This window comes from Drosophila biarmipes, chromosome 2R, assembly GCF_025231255.1.
Source record: "Drosophila biarmipes strain raj3 chromosome 2R, RU_DBia_V1.1, whole genome shotgun sequence".
NCBI lineage: Eukaryota > Metazoa > Arthropoda > Insecta > Diptera > Drosophilidae > Drosophila > Drosophila biarmipes.
In genome coordinates, this window is record NC_066615.1 from 9221404 (window position 1) to 9242176 (window position 20773).

The following is a 20773-nucleotide window of genomic DNA, read 5'->3' on the forward strand; positions in this document are numbered from 1 at the left end:
TGGACTTGGAACTCGAGTTGACTCGATTTTTTGCAAAACCGTAGGGGCTGCCAACGGATCAGCAAAAAACATAAACAAACAGTAAGCGTAAATTGTACTTTTTTTTCGCTAGTTAATGTATCAGTTTTCAAAATAAAACACATATTTTATTGGTGCTTAATAATGTCTCTGTAATTATAAATAATATTTAATATTCCTCTGTTTATTTTCACATGTTATATGAATGACTCTCAGACTGTCGGCGTTTACTGCTGATTTACTTTTTTAAAATACACCTCGATAGGCAGGGATGGAATGAAGTTATCGTTTTCCAAATGTTTTATTTTTCTGGTGCTGTGCTGCTTTGACTTTAATTGAATTACCGGCTGCCTCATTCTTAGCGTGCCGCTGGAAATGGTCATTATTGCCGATTCTGTGACTAGTTGCGATTTTTCTTCTGGGACTCCGTCGGCGCGAGATTTTGCAGCTGTGTGACGATTAGCTTTCGTCGAGTTTCGCACGATTACATTTTCATCAATAACTGTTGATTTTTGCGTGCTTGCCGTTGTTCGGCGTTTAAACTTGTTTATCGATTCGTTGTCAATCGATACGATTGTTGTGTTCATCGTTGGTACTGGCGCTGCGGTGGAGTTTAAGTGTTTGCGCCTTTGATAAATTCGCTTTGACTTTTTATATTCCACTTTGGTTTTATTGGAGTTCGTAGAATTCCTAGATGTTTGAACCGGAACCTTTTTAGTCGATGCCAGCACTCGTAGTTTTCTCAATTTTCTGTTCACATTTGTTCTTCTTGTAGGGGTAGTGGGTGTACTAGTAATGGCATCCGGTAATGTGGTACTACTTTCGATAACAGCCGATGTGGTAAGATTTTGAATGTTTCTAGGAGTTTCTCTGGTCGTAACTAAATTTTTAAGATGAAGCTTCAGCAATTTCAGTTTAGTTTCAATGTTCGACGAGAAGTTTTTGGTGGCTTTCAGCGATTTTAGTCTATGTTTGTAGGATTGTGTTGTAGTACTCGCTGTGGTAAAGATACTTTGAGTCGGTTGTGGTGTTGTCCAAATTTGAGGTTTCTGAGAAACCGTAGGTGCAGGCTCGGTAGTGGTAGTAGTTGAGGTTGTCGAACTAAACCAAATCGGTCTGGTGCTATATTCGAAATCGAAAAAGGTTGTTTTAGCTGGTGTAAATTCAGTGGTGGTTGCAGTGCTAGTTGCAAGGGGCTGCGTGGTGCGCTGTAATCGTTCTGTGAAAAGCCCTTGAGGAGTTTCAGTAGTGAATTCTGCGTGACTTGGTCGAAATTGTTGTTCCTCTGTTGGAGTTTTAGTGAATTTCGATGCGGAATGGGGTAGAATTACGTCGTCCAGGGTAAAGTAGGTGTGAGCAACATAATTAAAGTACGGCAATGCAGTTGTCGTGGTCACTGGCTGTTCACTGGGCATGCTGTGGGAGCTATATTGGTCTTTTGGGTAGTCCGGGAACGAGTTTTTAAAGCAGTTTCCTGGGCAATTTTTCCAGCTTTCGTCGGAGTAGTCGGAATGATTCCACGGACTCATAACGCCCATCAGGCGTTCTGCCTTTGACACTGTTCCCGCAGCTAGGGGCACGAAAGCGTTTACGGGAGCTATACTGAAATCCACTGGAGGGCTTACGGGCCCCGAACTATACTCAATTGTGTTGACAGGGGCTGCCACATAATCCACGGTGGTGGTGGTAGAAGGAGTGGACGTGGTTCTGAAGCCATGAACGTTGTTCAAGTCCCTGAAGACGCTCCTGAAATATCCATAGAAAAAGTGATCGCATCTGTACAAAACCCATAACAAACCTCTTTGAGTTGGCATAGGCTTCGTGGTACGGAACATGTGGGTGCACATATCTTGGTAGCATCTGCATGCTCCGCATATAGTTTTTCAGCCGCATTTTCCCAACCAAAATAGGGGTTCTGTTGCCGTACCAATAAAACTTGCGCATAGCATTTGGATGCTGTCTGTACAAAACCATTCCCGGATGATCCATCGACCACATCTGTAAGTCGAATGACGTTGCACACTTTCGCTTTTCTTCTGTGAGCATCCAGTTTGAATAATTACCTGTCGTTTCGGCCTCATGTAGGTGGAAGATGCTTTAATATTGAGCAGTATATAAAACAGTCCTGGGGGAATGGAAAAAACAATTATGTAAGGGCTCATGTTGGACTCTGTCCCTCATACCTATTGTCATGTAAATGACAATAACTCGATTTTTCACTTTCCCCAACATTTTATGCGAATGCTGTTCTCTGCAGACAACTAAAGACTACTAGCATTGGGTTTTCATCCAAATTACTTGCTCCCTCCTTGGAAATCAATGTGTGGGCAGACTCAAGAGGAGGATAGCCACTTTGCAGATCATTCACTTTATTAAGAATGTATCATTGCACTAAGATTTATTCGGTTTATATGGCTAATTTTTGTCTTTCTATCTAGGGTCCCCTAAGTAAAGGGCCCTAAAAATATCCAATGCTGTACTTTTATCTCGCCCTAAGACTACTTATGAATGATCTTTGCTTGGATAGTTTTCAGATGCTGCGTCTGAGTGCTAGCGTGTGTGCTGTGGTGCATAAAAATCAACGCTTGGACAAGCTCATCTTCTCTGCTATAATTGTTGCAGCCAAGCAGTTAACACACTTTCAAGGGGTATCTTCACTATATCAGATGGGCGGAGATGGGGTGGAGAACTTGTTGATACCCATTAATGTGTTTACACATTGCATGCATCAACATTTCGATTAAGAATCGTTTAAAAAGCGTGCCGAATTAATGTAATTATTTACAAAAGGGTTGCATTTCTGGCCAATTATTATCGTCACTCAATGTTTAAAACCCTGTATAAATAAAGGAACATTATACTAACAGCAATACAGATCAAAATGTCGGGCCAAGCAGTCAAAGCTTTCATCGCAATTAAAAGGTAATATTTTTTAACGTTGAACGAAAAACTTAACTTAATGATTCCTAACTTTCAGATTATTTTTCACATTTGTGACAATTTTTCTAATGAATTTAAATGGTGCGGATTGTACCAGTGGCGGAGGGACAAACGCTTTTCCGTCAGTGGCAATATGTCTGACAAAGGGTCGTTCATTGGATGAAGTTAGGCACGCAGCCCAAAGACGTTTTCCCGGAGAAAAACTACCAGGCTCCTTTATAAGAGTGCTAAAAGATTATCTTTTTGTAAACCCTAACGACTTATACAGCGGAGGGTTTCAGTATTGTCAAGGACGAAACTCCACGTGTGGAGTCGATATTTTAGACTTGAGGAGGGAGGTATTGAAATGATTTCTGTCATTAGTTATCTTTAGAATATGATTCACCATGTTACTTTCCATAGCTACTTCCCAGAAACTGCAAAGCGATTTTTGACAAAATCTCCTTTGGTGAACAAACCATTCCCGATTGCGAAGAAATATTCAAGTTTCATGAACTGGAACTGGGCAACTGCTTTCTAGCCAACAATTATATGGACTAGTGAGTCTCACATAACTTCTTCTTGTACAATAAGTTCACTTTAAATTCCCTCAGTGACAGTACCGAAAAAATGCCCTTGCAATACTCTTCGTTGGACGAACACCGGAGTCTAAAATTGGACTTTAAGCGCCCAAAACTATACAACTATGAAGTAAGAGTCCAGAATAGACGATCCCCGGTACTTATTTTTTTCGATTTTTAGTTGCACGTTCTAAGCAATGAGGATGTACCGAATTTTGCTAGTTCAGGCCACCCGGTTACCTCTCAGCATACCAAACAAATTTTCGAAGTCGAGGAAAGTCCTGAACGCAAATCGATCAGCGAACCAGTCTCTCAACGCAAGTGTAGACTTCCAAGTGAACATACCATCGAGGGAATTCCTTACAGGTGGGTAGTGTCATCTAAAGATTATATCTACTAAGTCCTTGTTTTTTACTAACTTTTCCGAAGTCATTCCTCGTGTGTGGGTAATCGCTTCAGTGAATTAGGGATGGATAAATGTAATTGCTCTGTATTCAGCTATCAAGATCAAAGTAAGTTGGCTACTTTAATCTACAGTACTCTGTAGCGTATTTTTCTTAGGTTCAAGGAACTTTTGCGGAACGCAGGGACTGATCTGCTTGTATGAAGGTGGGTAAGCTACGAGTGGTAAAATTATTATACAAATACACTTTTAATAGAAATGAAAGTGGAAGTTGGAGAACATATTGCAGCTGACAGGACTTGTCTACCATCGTGCGTGCATCAAAATGTTAAACACATCGGGTAGGCGATAAACAAATGAAACAGATATTATATTACATTTAATCGAAATCTACCAATACTTATAGCGACGAGGAGTACGATCTGTTTGGGTTTGTGGTCGAAATAAAATTAGAATCCCGAAACTAGTTATTATGGTATGTTTAAATACTGCTGTAACCGGTTCAAGTCTTGTATTGCTTCTTTCTCTTTGACACTGGAATCAAAAGATTCTTTAATTTCACTCACTTTTTTTTATTAACCTTGTACTCGGCGTCTTAAAGTTTGCATTGACGTGTGTATATAAAATATAAAAAAATATATTTTCAAATTTTTATTTGAAAACGTTTTTCCTTTTTTTGAACAAATCTTGTGCATGCATCGAAATCCCTGGCGCATATTTTGGTTTCCAATAAAAAACAACGGAGAGCGCTATAGTTGAGTGTCTCGACTATTAGATACCCGGTACTCAGCTTTTACATTAAAGAAGTGATAAAAGTTAGGTTAAAATGTTAAGCTGATCGGAATACGCTTAAAAAATTCGGACGGGCCATACATACGAGACTAAGTCATGGACTAATGGGAAAACTGAATGATATACACCGCTGCAAAGTTTTTCCCGTCAATACGGATACGAGCTTTTAATAACAAGGAGTCTGTCCATAAATTATGAAATCATATTTTTTTTTATTTTTGACGTCTCATTAAAAATATTTAAAAATGAATTGGTTTTTATTAATTGGTTTTAGTAACATATATGAACAGCCAGTCGAAAGTCGGATAAAAAAACACTTTATAAATCGAACAGATTTCGTGTTTGATAAATGATAATTATTTACTTAATAATAGCATTCCTGGTTAACTATAATTGTTCACTAAATGTTAAATAACTCTATATAAACGAAGGTAATATGATACTGGTAGCAATACCAAACAGAATGTCGGAAAAAGCAGTCAAGGCGTTCTTTAAAAATAAAAGGTAATAGTACAGCTTGTACAAGACTCTTCGGAAAGTAAGTAACAGGGAGAAGAAATCGTTTCTGACTCCAGAAGAGAAAACAGGATTAATAACCAAGTCGATCTAGCCATGTCCGTGTGTCTGTCCGTCTGTGTGTCCGTTTGTCTGTCCGTCCGTATAAACGCTGACATCGCCGAATACAATAAAAGTTAGAAAGTTGGGACTTGGCATGCAGATTCTTGAGTGCCACGCCCTCACGCCCTCTCTGAATTCTGTATAGCGCTAAAATTTTTGAGATTTAAAAAAATCAAGTTATATGCAGATAATGCGCAATTGTGTATGCTAGCTAAGTAAGTGGTATTTAATAGTCGTTGGCATCGTCTTATTTTGTTAATAATGTCGAACGAAAAATGTAATGATTCCTAATCCTTCAGATTGTTTTGTGTATTTGCGACCATTTTTCTAATGAGTATAAATGATGCGGATTGTACCAGCAGCCCAGTGACAAAGACTTTTCCATCAGTGGCAATATGTCTGACAAAGGGCCGTTCACTAAATGCAGTAAGGGACGCCGCGGAAGGACGTTTTCCCGGAGAAAAACTACCACGAAGTTTTATAAAAACTCTAGAACAGTACCTTTTTGTAAGCCCTAAAGATACTTACTGTAGTGGGATTTGTGAAGGACGAAATTCCACATGTGGTGTCGATATTTTGGACATGAGAAGGGAGGTATTAAAATGCTATGTCTAATAAGTTGACTCTAAATTATACTTTACCATTTTTTAAATAGCTACTTCCCAGGAAGTGCACAGATATTTTTGAAAAAATTGACTTTGGTGAGCAAGTGCTTCCCGACTGCGAAGAAATATTCAAGTTTCATGAACTGGAATTGGGCAACTGCTTTCTAGCCAACAATTATATGGACTAGTAAGTCTCACATTACTTCTTCATGTACAATAAGTTCACTTTGAATTCCCTCAGTGACAGTACCGAAAAAATGCCTTTGCAATACTCCTCGTTGGACAAATACCTGAGTCTCCAACTGGTCTTTAACCGACCCGGACTATACAACTATGAAGTAAAATCCCGATATATACGAAATCTCGAGGACTACATTTTTATTTTTTTAGTTGTATGTTCTAAGCAATGAGGATGTACCGAATTTTGGTAGTTCTGGAACCGAGATCTATGGGCATTTCAAGCGAATGTACGAAGTCGAGGAGAATTCTGAACGCAAATCGATCAGCGAACCAGTCTCTCAACGGAAGTGTAGATTTCCAAGTGAACATACCATCGAGGGAATTCCTTACAGGTGGGTAGTGTCATCTAAAGATTATATCTACTAAGTCCTTGTTTTTTACTAACTTTTCCGAAGTCATTCCTCGTGTGTGGGTAATCGCTTCAGTGAATTAGGGATGGATAAATGTAATTGCTCTGTATTCAGCTATCAAGATCAAAGTAAGTTGGCTACTTTAATCTACAGTACTCTGTAGCGTATTTTTCTTAGGTTCAAGGAACTTTTGCGGAATGCAGGGACTGATCTGCTTGTATGAAGGTGATTAATATCTTACTTTGAGTGGCAAAATGATTATACTATCACCCTTTTAATAGAATTCAAAGTGGAAGTTGGGGAAAATATTGCCACAGACAGAACTTGCTTGCCATCCTGCGTGCATCAAAGGGTTAAACGTATCGGGTAAGCAATCAAATTAACTAAATTGATTTGTATCACTTTTTAACTCAACTACCAAAACTTATAGAAGTAAAGAAATGGATCAGGAAGGCTATGTGGTGGAGATTGTATTAAAATCTCGAAGCTAGTTATTATGGTAACAATTAACTCCTTTTTTTACCGGTCTTTCGGTCATATTTTGTAGCTTTCCCTTTGACACTGGATCTGCTATTGATCAAAAATGTATTCTGCGTTTTAAATTCGTCATGTTAAATACTTAATACATATAAAATTGTAATTAAAACTGTGTTTTTCTTATCTTCTAACCAATCTCATATGCGCTAAAAGCTCGCGTGCACATTTGGTTTCAATTAAAGGATGGGTTATGAATCGTTATTTGCGTGCTGCATTGCGAAACAAATATATTAAGTTATATACCAAATGTTTTCCCTGCGCTCCGAATGCATATATTTAAGTAATTGTGAAAGGACCTGATCAAAACGGAGCACAATGTCGGGAAAAGCAGCCAGGGCTTTTATCAATTTCTTAATATTTCTTGTTAGCAATAAAAGGTAAAGGTCAAGAATAAAAATATTGTCTTTAAGCTCATAAAAAACTTGAAAAAATCGATGCAGATTATTCTGGATATTTGTGATCCTGGTTTCTGGCTGGAACATGGTTACCATATTCATTCTTTTGAAGAACAGATATGAAACGGACTCCACGAGTATTGGGGTCTCCACTGCTTACAGTCGTTGGACGAACACCTTCCCATCGATTGGGATCTGCCTGTCGAAAAGTCGGATAAACAAAGAGTTCACAGAGGCTGTTAAACGACGTTTTCCCGGCCAAAAGCAACCCTACACCTACATAAGGACTGTGTACGACTACCTCTTTATAACCCCTAACAACTTGTACATCAAGCCCGAGTATTGCCCAGATCTGAACTCTTCGTGTGGAGTTGATATCTTAGACATGAGAAGAGAGGTACCGAATGGATTGTGTTTTCAAATAGTTTTTAAACTGTTTCGGCTGTAGTTATTCCCCAAAAATTGCTCGACGTTCTTTGACAAAATCTACTTTGCGGAAAAACTAGAACCGGACTGCCACAAAATATTCAAGTTTCATGAGCTGGAAATGGGTTACTGCTTCCTTGCTAACAATCTTATGGACTAGTAAGTTTAACTAGCCATAAACAATGTGCTCAATTTGATACTGCCTAAAATTCCCTTAGTGACAGTACCGAAGACATGCCTTTGCGATATTCCTCCCTGGACAAATACCGGAATCTACGATTGGTTTTGAAAAGTGGCCTCATTTATGCGTATGAAGTAAGCATCCTAAAGTTGGTGGTTACTTGGGTCACATTTTAGCCGAATTCATTTCAGTTATTCGTGAACAGTCCTGAGGATCTGCCCTATTTTAATGCCGTGAGCTATGCAGTTTCCACAGATGCTTCGATACATGCCTTCAATGTCGAGGAGATTCACAACCAGGACAATGTCATTGAGGAGCCCATTTCCCAAAGGCTTTGCAAATTTCCAACTGAAAGTGCCATTGAGGGACTTCCCTACAGGTAGGTTTCGATGAGGCACTTTTCCAAGTGCAATCCTTCACGTTTCACGTACGATTCCGCAGTTTCTCGATATGCATGTCTCTCATCCGAACTAAAATCGAGATGGAGCTCTGCAACTGCACTCTATTCAGTCACAAGGATCAAAGTAAGTAAGCCACTTGCATTTAGCACTCAATAACCGTTTTAGCTGTGTAGCTTCCAAGAACTATTGCGGAGTGACCAACGTATCCTGCTTGGAGCATGGTAACTAAAACTTGTTCGAATGGTAATGAAAGTGTTTCCATCATATTATCATGTTCTTCAGGAAGACTGGCCGAAAAAGTGAAGAGCTACGTGGGAGCCAATATGGCTTGCTTGCCATCCTGCATGGAACAACAAATTAGCCTGGTCGGGTAAGCGATCGGTAGCTTAGTTTATTGTTATTATTCCTAATACCCACACTTTAAGGTCCCTAGATGGAAAAAGTACACTACCCGAAGACGAGGGGTTCGTGGTCGAAGTACAAATAGCATCTCCACCCACCGCGAGGTACTTCAGAGCAGTCACCCAGACCAAGCTGGATCTAATAGGTAGGGTTTTGGGAATACCTCACCCCTAATTTAAAGACCTATCTTTTCAGTTGGAATTGGCAGTGTAATAGGACTCTTCTTCGGGGCATCTTTACTTAACATCTTGGAAATTGTCTCATACTTTGTCAAAAAAATTAAAATTATGCTTTTAGGTTAAGATCGTTAATACTCTTCAGCTTTCAACTTCGCAGCGGCTTGCACATTTTTTTTGAATTTCATTAATTAAATAAAATAAAATAATTGCATTTGGCAAAGAAAAATTTATCTAAATTTTGTAAAGATTTCTCAGAATTAGGAAAATATAAAAATGAATTAAATTAAATGAAAAGTTCAAACCCGAAAGAATAAAGAAGATGGGAAAAAATTAATAAATGAAAAAGGTTTGAAACTATTTCACTGCCAAAACTGACGCTTTTAGATATAATTCCTTAAGATTAAAGTTAGAAAAAGAAAGCATTTGTAATTTTTTGTGTGCCGCTATTTTAAAATCATTTCTGTAAGCTTTTTCCACTTGTCGCCTCCGGTCACACTATTTTCAAAACGTAAACAATAATTGATTTTTCCTACAAAACAAAAGTTGTTGAAAATGTCTGGAGTTGCTGCCAAAAAGATTGCGGAAGCGGAGGACCTGGTAAAGCAGGCCGAGAAGAGGTACCTTTAAAATTTTAAAAATATATCCCCCACTCATGGATGAATCCCATATGCAACCTCTAATCTCTTCAGCTTGAAACTGTCTATGTTGAAATGGGTACCTGACTACGATAGTGCTGCGGATGAGTATTCCAAGGCGGGTGAGTATTATAAACTGGGTGTGCCTAACATTCTTTAAAAGAAACACCTCCAAACTTGTATGTACTCCCTAACATTTCCATTAAACTTATTATACTTGGAGATACACACATACATAATCGTCTACGGGGTTTGGGTATACACATATCTACTAGAAAGCTTGTTAAAGCGAGTGTTATATATATGCCAAATATCAGTTATATCATATACCAAAACTTATATAAAATTACATTTCTAGCCACTGCCTATCGAATAGCCAAGAGCTATGATAAAAGCAAGGAATGCTTTCTGAAGGCCATCGACTGTTACAAGAACAACAAGTCCTGGTTCCATGCTGCAAAGGCATACGAGCAGGTCAGCAAAAATAAATAATAAATAAATGACAAAAAATACGCCTATAACCATTTCCAATATGTATAGACAAATTCAAATTTTTTGTTTGCAATTTATTCTGTCTAACCGTGTAGTACCCCTATTTATATCCAAAAAACCTACGTATCTTTCAGATAATTCTGCTGTCTAAGGACGCCGACAAACTACACGAAGTTGAGGAGTACGCCAACAAGTCTGCTAACTTGTATCAACAGCATGGCTCTCCAGAAGCAGCGGCGTCCGCATTGGATAAGGCCGCAAAATTGACGGAATCCAAGCACCCTGACATGGCATTGAGATTCTACCAACACGCTCTGGAAGTTATAATGGTGAGTACTTATCGATGTCATAAATTATTTACTTAATATTCATACCTGGCAGATTGAGGATTCCGTCCGTCAAGCTGCTGAATATGCATCGAAAGTATCAAGAATACTGGTGAAACTTGGAAGGTACGAAGAGGCCACAAACGCGCTCAAAAAGGAAATAAGCCTTAATCAGCAAACTGAATCGTATGGACAAATCGGCCGACTAGTTGTGGCCTTGGTAATGGTACAATTAGCACGCGGCGATTCGGTGGAAGCCGAGAAGACGTTCAGAGAATGGGGAAATTGTTGTGAGCCAGAAGAAGTGTCCACATTGCAAACACTATTGCAAGCCTTCGATGACGAGGACCCGGAGTTGGCTGCCAGAATGCTGGCATCTCCATTTATCCGACATATGGATGTTGAATATGCAATTCTTTCCAAAAACATTCCATTACCTCAGGGAATACAGCTGGAGAAGAAAACCAGCGATACTGCTCCTGTTGTAAGTAGTACTTTTTTACTATGGCAAATTCAAAATAATGTGTTTCGTTTCCGATAACAAATTCTAAATATCTATCTAGTTCTAAAATTATCGATAAGTGAAATAAGAAAGCAGCAGAATAACTTTTTCTTCTTTTAGGAAACCAATGACGCCGAGGACGAAGGGGGTCTATGCTAAATCATTAAAGTTTTTCGTCAGCTTCTTAGTCAATAAATATATACCGTTAATAATAACGCTTTTAATAATTAAACTGTTGAATAAAAATTTCATCGCAATCGTTGTACTAAATATCTTAAGAATTAAATAAATTATACAAGTTATTCTATGTCGTTTCAATAATGGGAAAACGCGTTTGTTAATTATGGATACGTTATCCCATTGTTATAGTGCAGTAAAAAAGTGCAGTAATAAAGCAAATTTGATAGAGCAAAAAAAAACTTAGAGAAATTTAATGCACCACATTGAATATTAATTGTATCTGATTTCTAAAAAATAAATAAAATTGTTCCATAATAAAAACTCTGTGTCATTCCACCGTTTCAAACAGAGAAGAAACCTTCATGACGCGTCACGACGCATGTTGATATTTGCAAGGGCCTGGCAACTCTAACCTATGCGAAATAACCGACCAAATTGATTCGTCCGGTTGTTCGTGAAAGAAGGCGGAAGGTTAAACAGTATTTGTAATATATACTCGGCAAGCAATTTGAAAATTGTGAAAGTAAAAAACTACAGGAAAAATGGTACGTACCCTAGAGACTCTCGTTCAGATTCAGGTGGGAAAAGCATGCGGCTAGAATTTGCCGCTGGAGGCGAGTGGGAGTGCGAATAAGTGCCTTCGATTCGATGAATCATATAAGCATCTCCTTTGAAATCTGTATATACATACATTCAGATAAGTGTGTATATATACCAATCATACGTATATTTCAACTTTTTTTTGCCGATATGTACGTTGGCCATATTCGGGCATATACATGGTCATGAATGTGTGCGTATACGTATATACCAAATTAGTCATTGGTAGCAGGCGGATATTACTCATTTATTGAAGTGTTTCATACTCTCACACTCGTTAATGGTAAATTCGCGAAGAGCAATCGCAGAAGAATGCTCCAAAGTGGCAGCTGGAAAAATGGAGCGGTTAAAAATTAAAAAGTTGGAAAGAGAAATGCACACACACATTTCTATTTTAATGTCTATATGTATTTATTTTTACACACTTGGGTGTGTGTGGGTATACCGCTTTTTTATATTTCGATGGCTATAATTATGTACGTACGTTTGTATGTATCTGCGGGGCAATGCTTAATGCTTATTTCTCGCAGACGCAAAATGTGTGTATGTAAAACTATATTACCATACAGAAATATGTACAAAAATATATATCCAGGCATACATATTTAAGGTGTGATCGTTTCCTTGCGCCTAGCGTATGTATGTACACATGTATGCCATCTGGCTGTGTGTGTGTGTTGCAGACGTCTGTATGTATGATACATTCGATTTTGTCCGCATTTTCCCCCCCAAATATTATGGAAAATCGGGCATTTTCTTCTCCCATCCTGTGGGGGAAAATGTGGGGAATACAATCAGACTGCCCCTTCCCATTTTCCTTCTGCCTTTTCTCGGCTTGCTCTCACCCCTAAGCTTGCCGGCACTTGTGAACTTACCCTTGAACTTTTTGAGCGCCGGGAAACAAGAAAGAAGAGAATACGAGCTGTTAATGGTGCCACGCCCACCACTCCCAGCCGATTGGTGGCCACATGCCGCCAGCCCATTTAACCGGTAAAAGTTCTGCGGTAGCAAAGGCAATAGGCAGCATAAATTATTTACCTTAATGTTTGTTATTGCCGGCAATCAAAGAAATAAAATTTGCGAGGCGGGAAAGAGACGGCTATACTGTCAGCTGAAGGTGGGCAGTTATGTCTGCAGTTACCCACACACGCGCAAGTCTACGTCAGTTAGGAACAGGGTGCCCAGTGCACCATGTCGCACTCGAGTTTTGAAATAAAAAAGTTTAAAATAAATTAAAAAGTCATTTACCAGTGGTAAAAGACGGAGATCATTGTATTATAAGTAGTATTTCGATTATAACTTAACCATGAATCACCACTCCCGAATTTTTAGTTTGCATTAAGTTGAATATTTACAATTCATCATAAATATTTCCAGTCAACTATAAACCATATTTTAAGTCGAAAATCTTTTAATATGAAGTTGTTTTGAAAAGTTATTAAAATTGAAATGTTTTAGGTTTATAAAAAACCGGCACAGGAAATGTAGAACACCCTGTAAACTATACACATGAGTACATCTGCCGGTGACAGTTTCGCGCGCTTAGAATATTGAAAATATATATTAATTTCCGTTTTTCTTTGCCTTTTATAGGCTTCTGGTGTAACTGTGTCGGATGTCTGCAAGACTACATACGAGGAAATAAAGAAGGACAAAAAACATCGCTATGTTATTTTCTACATTCGCGATGAGAAGCAGATTGACGTGGAGACTGTGGCAGATCGCAACGCCGAATACGATCAGTTTCTAGAAGACATCCAGAAATGCGGTCCTGGAGAGTGCCGGTAAGTTGGGACGAATCAAAAAGAGGGTCTAGAAAGCCCCACCCTTTCTAACTTTCCAAAAAAAATAAACACTCATTTCCACATGTAACTACTTTCCACAGGTACGGATTGTTCGACTTTGAATACATGCACCAATGCCAAGGCACCTCTGAGAGTTCAAAGAAGCAAAAGCTGTTCCTTATGTCATGGTGTCCCGATACTGCCAAGGTATGTCTAGCACTCCAAGTACATGCAAGTCCAGGAGCTAATGCACTCCCTAATTTCGCCCCTCAGGTCAAGAAGAAGATGTTGTACTCCAGCTCTTTCGATGCTCTGAAGAAGTCGCTGGTGGGCGTGCAAAAGTACATACAAGCCACTGACCTTTCCGAAGCCTCCCGGGAAGCCGTCGAGGAGAAACTCCGGGCCACCGACCGCCAATAAACTGTACGAGCACTGTGCATTGCATTTAACAAACAAGGCATGCATGAAACAGCGATGGAAACACGTATCCTGTTGAGATCGCCAATTTGTATGAGAATTTTCTACATAATTTGTATTTTCAGTAGAAATAAAGAATGAAATATTTAACTTGATCAAGACACGCATTTCGACATTTCCAAATGTGGTAAAAATCTCGTACCGCTGGATGCACTTTATTATTAAGACCTAAGATTACCATATACATAAGAGAACTAATTTGTAGACCGAACATTTAATAGCCATGCTGAATCACTAATGTCTGGAGAACCTTTCGAATCTGGTGGCCAGTGTTCAGGCACGACTTCAAGCCCAGTGAAAAGGCCACCGACAGGATATCTATTGCGTGCTCCTGCAGAAGCACCGACATCTCAGGGAGATTGTCGATAGCCGTCGCCGCCACCGAGGAGTTTTCGTCCCGCAGGCACTGAATGTAGGCGTTGAGGGTACACAGATTGATGTCCGAGTTGCCGGGATTGTGCTTCAGGTGCCGGATCAGGATGATGAAGGCGATGGACCGGATCTGGGCACTCGGCGAGAAGATCAGGTTGAGCAGTCGCTCGAACAGCTCGTTGATAAACACAAATCTCTTGGAGGTGAGGCACTCCAGCTCCTGCATGGGACCCAACACGACGTCCTCGGTGTTCGCCTGCTTTATGATCTTGATCAGGTCGAGGAAGTGTGGCGATATGTCCGAGTAGTTTGATCGGCTGTAGGATCCCAAGGTAAGCACCGACGAAGCGCCTCTGCCGCCGCCCACTTCGATGGGAGTGGACGCGTTGCCCTCGACGGGCTCCTCAGGCACCACGGGTTTGCTGACCGATGGCTTCACCTCGAAGTGCTCGTCCAGATCGTACTCGTATTTCACCTCCTCGTCGTCGAGTTCGGTGGCCGAGTGCGACTTGTGCTGCAGCAGGGCGACTGCCTGGACGAGAACCTGCAGCTTGCCCAGCGAAGTGTACTTGGCAGCCAGTTCCTTGAGTATGCCCACGTACTGCTCGATAAAGAGCAGGGCACTCGTGGGATTGTAGTTGATGTAGGCCTGCAGCATCTGTACAAACTTGTTCAGCATTTGGCAGGCCTCCTTCACCGAGCTGTGGTGCTTGAAGAAATTGAAGTAGCACGACAGCGTGTTCTGTATCTCGTTCTTGTAAGCGTCCTCGAAGATGGTTGGTTGCAGCAGCTCCAGTGTCCTCAGGATCTGGACAAACCGGTGGAAGTGGTGCTCCTCCCGCAGAGCCTTCATGCTGAGCTGGGCACGGCCCTGCATAATGGACGACAGAACGCTCAGTTGTCGAAGGAAGAGCAACGGATGCGAGGCAGCTAGCTTGCGCAGGAGCAACTCCGTGTCCGTGGACAGGGTTTCAAAATCCTTCTTGCCCACCAGACTTCCCAAGCAGGTGATTAGATTATTGGATACCTTGTCGGCCTGGCAGCCTTTCAAACTTTGCAATTTGTATGCCTGCTCGCCGGTTTGGCTCGGTTTTAGGAACTTGACGCGCGGGTACATGATGTACATCTGCTGCAGGACCTGCAATTTCAAGAAGTCGGAAACGGCACTGTTCTCCACATGCTCCATCACCCGGACCATGAGGTCTCTTCGCTTGTCTGTCAGCTTGAACAGCAGGTTCATTCGCGAGCAGAGCTTGAAATCGTAGTTCCTGCTATCCACCTTGACCTCGGAAAGGCCTTCGTGCAGGATGAAATAGGCAAACGGTTCCAGTTCCGAGGTCTTGAGTAGAAAGAAGGCATCTGGCCGAACGTTCTTGGACATGTACTTCTCGCGACCCTTCCACAGCTTTGGATTGGTAGTCAGCGCCTCGAAATAGTTAAGAACCGTGGCGTAGTCGTAGTCTTCGTGGTAATTTTTGAACAAATACTCGGCAATCCTTTCGATCGTGTCCCAGTTGGTTTGGTGATTAATCAAGGACAGCAGATAGAACCTAAACTCGCTGCAGGACTTTGAGAATAGGAATCGCTCCTTCAACAGCTGCGTGGAAACAATTTCGGGATCCACTTCGGAAAGCCAGTCGATGAAGAGCCCGTTGTGGAAGAGCTGATCGCTCTTGCTTCTGGCCAATGCTGTATTGCGGTCCTTGGTCTGATCGAAGCTTTTGATGATGCCCCTGACGATTCGCTTTCGTGCCACCAACGCGGTGTTCGCCTTAAACTGCTTCACGTAAATCTCTCGGGAATTTCTCAACATGAAAACCAAGCTCTCGTGATACAGTTCGGTTCTTTGCAGCAGGCTGGAGTCGGTATAACTGTGCTTGAAAATACTAAAATTCTTTTGCAGAGTGTTCTCCAGAATGTGGTACTTGTCGCTGTGTAGCATGCAACTGAAGAAGGTCCGCAAAAAAGTGCAGGCATGCCGGCTCATAATAACATCGCAACCCACAGCTATCACCTCGGTTATAGCAGTGACCACATCGCTTCGATTGCTACTCGGGCTGGCCAGCATGTCCAGTAGTTTCTGAATCAGAGATCGGCAGTCACTCCTCGCAGCGGTCAGGTGATCTGGTTGCGTGAGAATCGTTTGGGCAACCTCTTTGGTGGCCAGGAAATCGGTCGGACAACTGCTTGAGTCCAGGGTATCGTAGTCGCCTATCTCCACGGTCTCCTGGATGACCACACTGATTTTGGGCAGATCCGGCACGGTCTGCGAGTGAGAATGCAAATCGAGCGCCTGCACGGTGTAGTGTCCATTCTTGGCACCCCGGGCCTGCTGGATTTCAATCAGCTGCGCCAGATATGCCTTGTTGAGAATGGCATTCTTTACCAGGTCGAACTGCTCCAGTACAGCGGTGTCCAGCATGGCCAGCAGCTTGGACATCGAGTTGACCGGCGTGCCAAAGTTCTGCACAAACAGCACAATCTGATCGGGCGTCAGGTCGTTGAGGGCGGCCTCAATCAGTCTGTCCACCGAGGAGCGTATCATCTTCAGCTTTAGCCAGTCGGGCAGCAGTTGAACCTGCTCCTGAGGCATGCTGGGCAAAAAGGCCACGGGAGCCGGTCGTCCGGGCGGGAACCAATAATCCAATATGGGTATCGATTCGGGCATGTTGCTGTTCGAGTATGTTAGTAGAATGATGAAGGCGTGAATTATGTTTATGTGGAGGGGCAGCTGCACTCCATCGTCAAACTGAACCATCAGCAAGTCCGGATACTCGGTCCACTCGTACGGTTCATGGTACTCCCTCAGCTTGATAATATAGTTATTAAACATGACAAAAAGGCACTTAAGTGTCTGAATGCGGTTCTCGTCGGGAACGTAATCATAATCCTCCTGGGAAATAATGATGTGCTGAAACATCGTGCTGCGCTCGACAATCAGCTGCGCCATATCGATGACATGATCGAGCATTTCATTCACTGGATCATTCAGCGTGTGGGCAGTAATGAACTGAATGTAGGCCATAATCAACTCTGGGCAATTCTCCACTTGGCAGGCAGCTCGAAGCTGGGGAATAATGAAGGGTTTGACCTCGAAGAAGTGGGGAATTTGCTGGATCGACTTCAAAAGCCACTCGTTTTCAAAGTCTCCGGAGTGCCTAAAGATGATCTTCAGTCCCGACAAGGCAGCCACCCGCGATTGTTTGACCGTGGACGATAAGCGTCTAAATATGTAGTCCAACAGCTCACAAACGATTTGGTGGCTAAGATTTCCATCGAATATCAGATTTCGGAGGAAGTTGACCAGCTCGGCATCGCGACTGTTTTCCTCGTTGATGATGTGGGCATTGAAGAGCAGAAATTCGCACAGACACTGCACCGGAAGATGGCTGAAGTCGCCCTCGCTGTTCTGAACCAGGTCGGAAAGCCAGGGCATGGATTGCGTGGTGCCCTGCCTCTGGATTATGTCCAGCAATAAGTCCGGCTTGCGGCAGCGACAGAACAAGTGGCCCAGCTTGTAGGTCTGATTGAGAAACTTCAGCTGATCCAGCACCATGGAGGGCACTTTGCGCGGCGTGCCCATCGGATCCATCAGCATGAGCTGGGTGATCAGAATCGCAGTCTCCTCTGTAATGACTGCATGGGGCGACGTTTGGGCAGCCAAGTAGGTTTCGAACTGCAGAATGTGATCCCTCTCCACGGTGATTATCTGCAACACTTTAGTTATAGCACATTCAATTAGTTAACTTTAATAAAACTCACCTGCAACTCATCCTTGTTTGCTGCCGAATTGTTAAACTGATTGGTGATGCAAATTTCCATCATCATCTTCATTGTGGGATAGTGATCCCAGCAAAAGGCTCCGAACGTCGAGGGATTGTGTGCGGATATCATGAGCAAAATGAGCCAGGCCTTCCAGTAGAACGCGATGATAGCCAGCTTGGGTGGCTCGTAATCCGAGGGTAATCGGATGTTCTCTGGATGATGGTATTCCGACATGCTGAACAGAAAGTCTATGATGTCGAATTTATTGGCCTGCACAGCCGGTATATTGGTGGCTTTCATGCCGGAAACTCGCTTGATGACCAGCAGGAGGACATCGAAGGTGTTCGCAATGGAGAAGGGAATGTCCTTGGTAATCCCTATCAATATGATACGCAACAAGGTCTCCTCGTGAATTGGAGTCTCGGAGATGATCCTCAAAATTGCTCCGCGCTCTGGCTCCGACGGCCACTGATCGCAGCGCGAATACTGCTCCGGACTGTCCAGCAGCAGCAGCTTGTGCAGCGCCTGGTGATACTCGGCTGCCGGAATTTTGAAGACGGTCGGCACTGTTTCGTACATCCAGGATACCGTGTCAAGTTGAATCTGCGACATCTGGTTGTACAGCTTGAGCAGCGCATGGTTGTTTTTCGTATCCCGATTGGTCTTCAGCGACAAACTGGCTTCCCTAGCCTGCGGCGTGGCCGACAGAAACATGCAGAGGCACACAATGTCCACCATGGAGTGGAAAATTCGCTCCTTGAACTCGAACATTTCAATTTGTGGGGTGAGGTCTTCCCGCTCACTCAGAAATGTCTTGCAAAATTTCACCAGGTTCACATCAAAGCGCAGCATCCGCACAAGCTCCCTTAAAAAGACACGCAAGGTGCGTAGGCAATCGTCCCGCTGGAGAAGAAATTCTTGGTAGATTTCAGCCAGGTTGGCCGCAGATTGGTCAGAAGATGTTTGAAACATTGTGGCTGTTACAGTAAAAAATAAACATTATAGATAACATGGTATTTTAAAAAATAGTTCTTGCTTACCCAACATCCCCATATTATTCGGATTCCTGGTGTTCGATAGTTCATTTTGCACGACCAGCTTCATCACAGTGCTCAAGATGTCTGGCTGCAGATAGATCATCTCCTTCAGGCACGACATATAGTGGTTGATCAGGGGCTTGGTTTTAAGACGCATCTTCACCAGGACCAAGAGCACTTCGTTGTCCTGCGTGTTGCGTCCCTTGATGTTGAAGCAGATGTACGAGAGCAGTTGCTGGGCAAACTTGACCAGCTTTCCGTTGTGGATCCAAAGCTCCAGCCGGGAGATGCTCAGGCACCGCACCTCTGCAATGCCGGAAGTGGTGCAGAGGAACTTAAGGAAGTTCCTGGTGTAGTTGTCCTGCTGTTGGCGCTTGTTTAGCTGATCGCGAATGGCATCGCTGACATGCCTTTGCACCACAGAATCGCTGAACCTGGGCTTAGTGGCGCACATGGCATCCGAAATGGGTTCCGATTCGGTATTCAGTGGACTGGCGTCCAGGCTCTGAGTGGAATTGTCCCCGGAGTCGTCGTCCACAGTCATGCTGTCCCTGTGCGTCTGGCCCGACGGAAGAGCCGTGCTCACGTCACAGCGGAGAAGACTTATGTGTGGTGTGCGCGTTTTGAAAGCAGCACATATGTTTTTCACGAGAGGAGCACACAACTCATTGTCCGCCCAGTAGCGCTCGTTGACCGCATCGTCTATGTAGGTGCGCAGCAGTATCTCCGGCCACTGCGATGTCTCCATGAATCCCCGGGTTAGCAGATTGGCAAACAGGATGTGCAGATTCGTGTTGTACCTCATTTTCACGTTGGCCTCCCGCCGCAGGAAGGATAACAGGGCGCAGGCCACTATATCCGTGCAGAATATGCTCGGCTGCAGTTTGGCCACGTAGATCAGGGCCAGCAGGGCTATGTTATCCACCTTGGAGCGCGACGAGCTCGTCGTCGTTGTCTGTTTTATAACGCCGCAGACCAGCCGGCCCACGGTCTCGTTGTCGTTTTGCTCCAACGCCGCGTATATGGTCTCGATCACCGTCTCCAGGTCGCAGTCGATGGCGAACTGCTCCCAGGTCTCGCACTGACTGCTGCCGGAGGAGATGTCCGTGGCGCCGCCCTCCTTCAGGTTGCCCCGGAACCGCTTGCTGGAGCTGGCCAGCGAGGAGGAGGCTTCGCGCTTGCGGTCCGACGAGGAAATGGCCTTGATGGGCAGGATCTTGGACTTGGAGTCATCGCGAACGGCCTTGGTGCCGAGTGCGAAGAGCTCCCCGCCCAGCGGAACCTTCTTTTGAGACCTGTTCGAGCCGCTGCCTTTGCTGCGGTCCATTTTGTTTTTATTTTATACCATTCGCGGATTACTAAAAACCCAGCTGCAAAGAGTGGCCATAGTGGCTGAAGATTGGCCTAAGGGACTAACGCTTAGTGGCGTCAGTAAAAACAGTACAATTTGAAACGTTGGAACTGGTGGAACGTACTTAATTATAGCAGGTGAAATGGTCAAATCTTTTTAAAATGTATTTTTATCCAATTTATTAAGCTTTAAACGTCTTTCTTTT

At 42.9% G+C, this 20773-nt stretch overlaps 7 protein-coding genes across 10 annotated transcripts; 5 read left to right on the forward strand and 2 right to left on the reverse strand.

Annotated features, from left to right (window-relative positions):
* Positions 1–62: 62 nt before the first annotated feature.
* On the forward strand, positions 63–5742 carry LOC108026585 (uncharacterized). The gene is made up of 11 exons (XM_044091618.2): positions 63–81; positions 2546–2940; positions 2996–3296; positions 3361–3497; positions 3552–3648; positions 3700–3884; positions 3948–4030; positions 4080–4127; positions 4178–4262; positions 4328–4396; positions 5694–5742. The coding sequence occupies exons 2-10, from the start codon at positions 2900–2902 to the stop codon at positions 4386–4388; spliced, it is 1038 nt and encodes a 345-aa protein (XP_043947553.1). The 5' UTR covers positions 63–81; positions 2546–2899; the 3' UTR covers positions 4389–4396; positions 5694–5742.
* LOC108026584 (mucin-5AC) lies at positions 175–12878 on the reverse strand. 4 transcript variants are annotated; one of them, XM_050887791.1, is made up of 4 exons: positions 12821–12878; positions 2082–2143; positions 1817–2016; positions 175–1764 (listed from the first exon to the last, which is right to left on the reverse strand). In XM_050887791.1, the coding sequence occupies exons 2-4, from the start codon at positions 2097–2099 to the stop codon at positions 246–248; spliced, it is 1737 nt and encodes a 578-aa protein (XP_050743748.1). In that variant the 5' UTR covers positions 2100–2143; positions 12821–12878; the 3' UTR covers positions 175–245. The 4 variants fall into 4 exon arrangements, with proteins under 4 accessions (XP_050743748.1, XP_050743749.1, XP_016953028.1 ...); XM_050887792.1 differs by lacking the exon at positions 12821–12878 and adding an exon at positions 2202–2262 and having other exon boundaries at positions 1946–2016; XM_017097539.3 differs by lacking the exon at positions 12821–12878 and adding an exon at positions 2202–2262.
* Positions 5815–7172, forward strand: LOC108026490 (uncharacterized). The gene is made up of 8 exons (XM_017097439.3): positions 5815–5925; positions 5987–6123; positions 6178–6274; positions 6327–6508; positions 6572–6654; positions 6704–6751; positions 6808–6892; positions 6957–7172. The coding sequence occupies exons 1-8, from the start codon at positions 5914–5916 to the stop codon at positions 7015–7017; spliced, it is 705 nt and encodes a 234-aa protein (XP_016952928.3). The 5' UTR covers positions 5815–5913; the 3' UTR covers positions 7018–7172.
* LOC108026489 (uncharacterized) lies at positions 7234–9277 on the forward strand. The gene is made up of 10 exons (XM_044091617.2): positions 7234–7440; positions 7504–7855; positions 7907–8043; positions 8103–8199; positions 8257–8444; positions 8507–8589; positions 8640–8687; positions 8749–8836; positions 8892–9013; positions 9064–9277. The coding sequence occupies exons 1-10, from the start codon at positions 7379–7381 to the stop codon at positions 9168–9170; spliced, it is 1284 nt and encodes a 427-aa protein (XP_043947552.1). The 5' UTR covers positions 7234–7378; the 3' UTR covers positions 9171–9277.
* On the forward strand, positions 9524–11304 carry LOC108026537 (gamma-soluble NSF attachment protein). Its single transcript, XM_017097485.2, has 6 exons — positions 9524–9664; positions 9737–9804; positions 10041–10156; positions 10309–10503; positions 10556–10984; positions 11123–11304. The coding sequence occupies exons 1-6, from the start codon at positions 9600–9602 to the stop codon at positions 11159–11161; spliced, it is 912 nt and encodes a 303-aa protein (XP_016952974.1). The 5' UTR covers positions 9524–9599; the 3' UTR covers positions 11162–11304.
* LOC108026733 (cofilin/actin-depolymerizing factor homolog) lies at positions 11564–14138 on the forward strand. The gene is made up of 4 exons (XM_017097846.2): positions 11564–11727; positions 13376–13566; positions 13668–13773; positions 13840–14138. The coding sequence occupies exons 1-4, from the start codon at positions 11725–11727 to the stop codon at positions 13984–13986; spliced, it is 447 nt and encodes a 148-aa protein (XP_016953335.1). The 5' UTR covers positions 11564–11724; the 3' UTR covers positions 13987–14138.
* Positions 14139–14166: 28 nt separating this feature from the next.
* Positions 14167–20615, reverse strand: LOC108026734 (integrator complex subunit 1). The gene is made up of 3 exons (XM_017097847.3): positions 19221–20615; positions 18178–19157; positions 14167–18124 (listed from the first exon to the last, which is right to left on the reverse strand). Exons 1-3 carry the CDS (start codon positions 20542–20544, stop codon positions 14258–14260), a joined length of 6171 nt encoding a protein of 2056 aa, XP_016953336.1. The 5' UTR covers positions 20545–20615; the 3' UTR covers positions 14167–14257.
* Positions 20616–20773: the final 158 nt, after the last annotated feature.

Bases quoted from the DNA above. Each gene is read 5' to 3' on its own strand.
- LOC108026584 (XM_017097539.3), bottom strand. From the start codon at position 2,250: ATGTTGGGGAAAGTGAAAAATCGAGTTATTGTCATTTACATGACAATA. The intron at 2,144-2,201 runs GTATGAGGGACA...CCATTCCCCCAG, and splicing joins TGTCATTTACATGACAATAG to GACTGTTTTATATACTGCTC. The intron at 2,017-2,081 runs GTAATTATTCAA...TTCGACTTACAG, and splicing joins ACATGAGGCCGAAACGACAG to ATGTGGTCGATGGATCATCC.
- LOC108026585 (XM_044091618.2), top strand. From the start codon at position 2,900: ATGTCGGGCCAAGCAGTCAAAGCTTTCATCGCAATTAAAAG. The intron at 3,498-3,551 runs GTGAGTCTCACA...AAATTCCCTCAG, and splicing joins GCCAACAATTATATGGACTA to TGACAGTACCGAAAAAATGC. The intron at 3,649-3,699 runs GTAAGAGTCCAG...TTCGATTTTTAG, and splicing joins CAAAACTATACAACTATGAA to TTGCACGTTCTAAGCAATGA.
- LOC108026490 (XM_017097439.3), top strand. The intron at 6,124-6,177 runs GTAAGTCTCACA...GAATTCCCTCAG, and splicing joins GCCAACAATTATATGGACTA to TGACAGTACCGAAAAAATGC. The intron at 6,509-6,571 runs GTGGGTAGTGTC...ACTTTTCCGAAG, and splicing joins ATCGAGGGAATTCCTTACAG to TCATTCCTCGTGTGTGGGTA.
- LOC108026489 (XM_044091617.2), top strand. From the start codon at position 7,379: ATGTCGGGAAAAGCAGCCAGGGCTTTTATCAATTTCTTAATATTTCTT. The intron at 7,856-7,906 runs GTACCGAATGGA...TTTCGGCTGTAG, and splicing joins TCTTAGACATGAGAAGAGAG to TTATTCCCCAAAAATTGCTC. The intron at 8,837-8,891 runs GTAAGCGATCGG...CCACACTTTAAG, and splicing joins CAACAAATTAGCCTGGTCGG to GTCCCTAGATGGAAAAAGTA.
- LOC108026537 (XM_017097485.2), top strand. From the start codon at position 9,600: ATGTCTGGAGTTGCTGCCAAAAAGATTGCGGAAGCGGAGGACCTGGTA. The intron at 9,805-10,040 runs GTGAGTATTATA...TTACATTTCTAG, and splicing joins GGATGAGTATTCCAAGGCGG to CCACTGCCTATCGAATAGCC. The intron at 10,985-11,122 runs GTAAGTAGTACT...TTCTTCTTTTAG, and splicing joins CCAGCGATACTGCTCCTGTT to GAAACCAATGACGCCGAGGA.
- LOC108026733 (XM_017097846.2), top strand. The intron at 13,567-13,667 runs GTAAGTTGGGAC...TACTTTCCACAG, and splicing joins TGCGGTCCTGGAGAGTGCCG to GTACGGATTGTTCGACTTTG. The intron at 13,774-13,839 runs GTATGTCTAGCA...TTCGCCCCTCAG, and splicing joins GGTGTCCCGATACTGCCAAG to GTCAAGAAGAAGATGTTGTA.
- LOC108026734 (XM_017097847.3), bottom strand. From the start codon at position 20,544: ATGGACCGCAGCAAAGGCAGCGGCTCGAACAGGTCTCAAAAGAAGGTT. The intron at 19,158-19,220 runs GTAAGCAAGAAC...TTACTGTAACAG, and splicing joins GAATAATATGGGGATGTTGG to CCACAATGTTTCAAACATCT. The intron at 18,125-18,177 runs GTGAGTTTTATT...AAAGTGTTGCAG, and splicing joins CAAACAAGGATGAGTTGCAG to ATAATCACCGTGGAGAGGGA.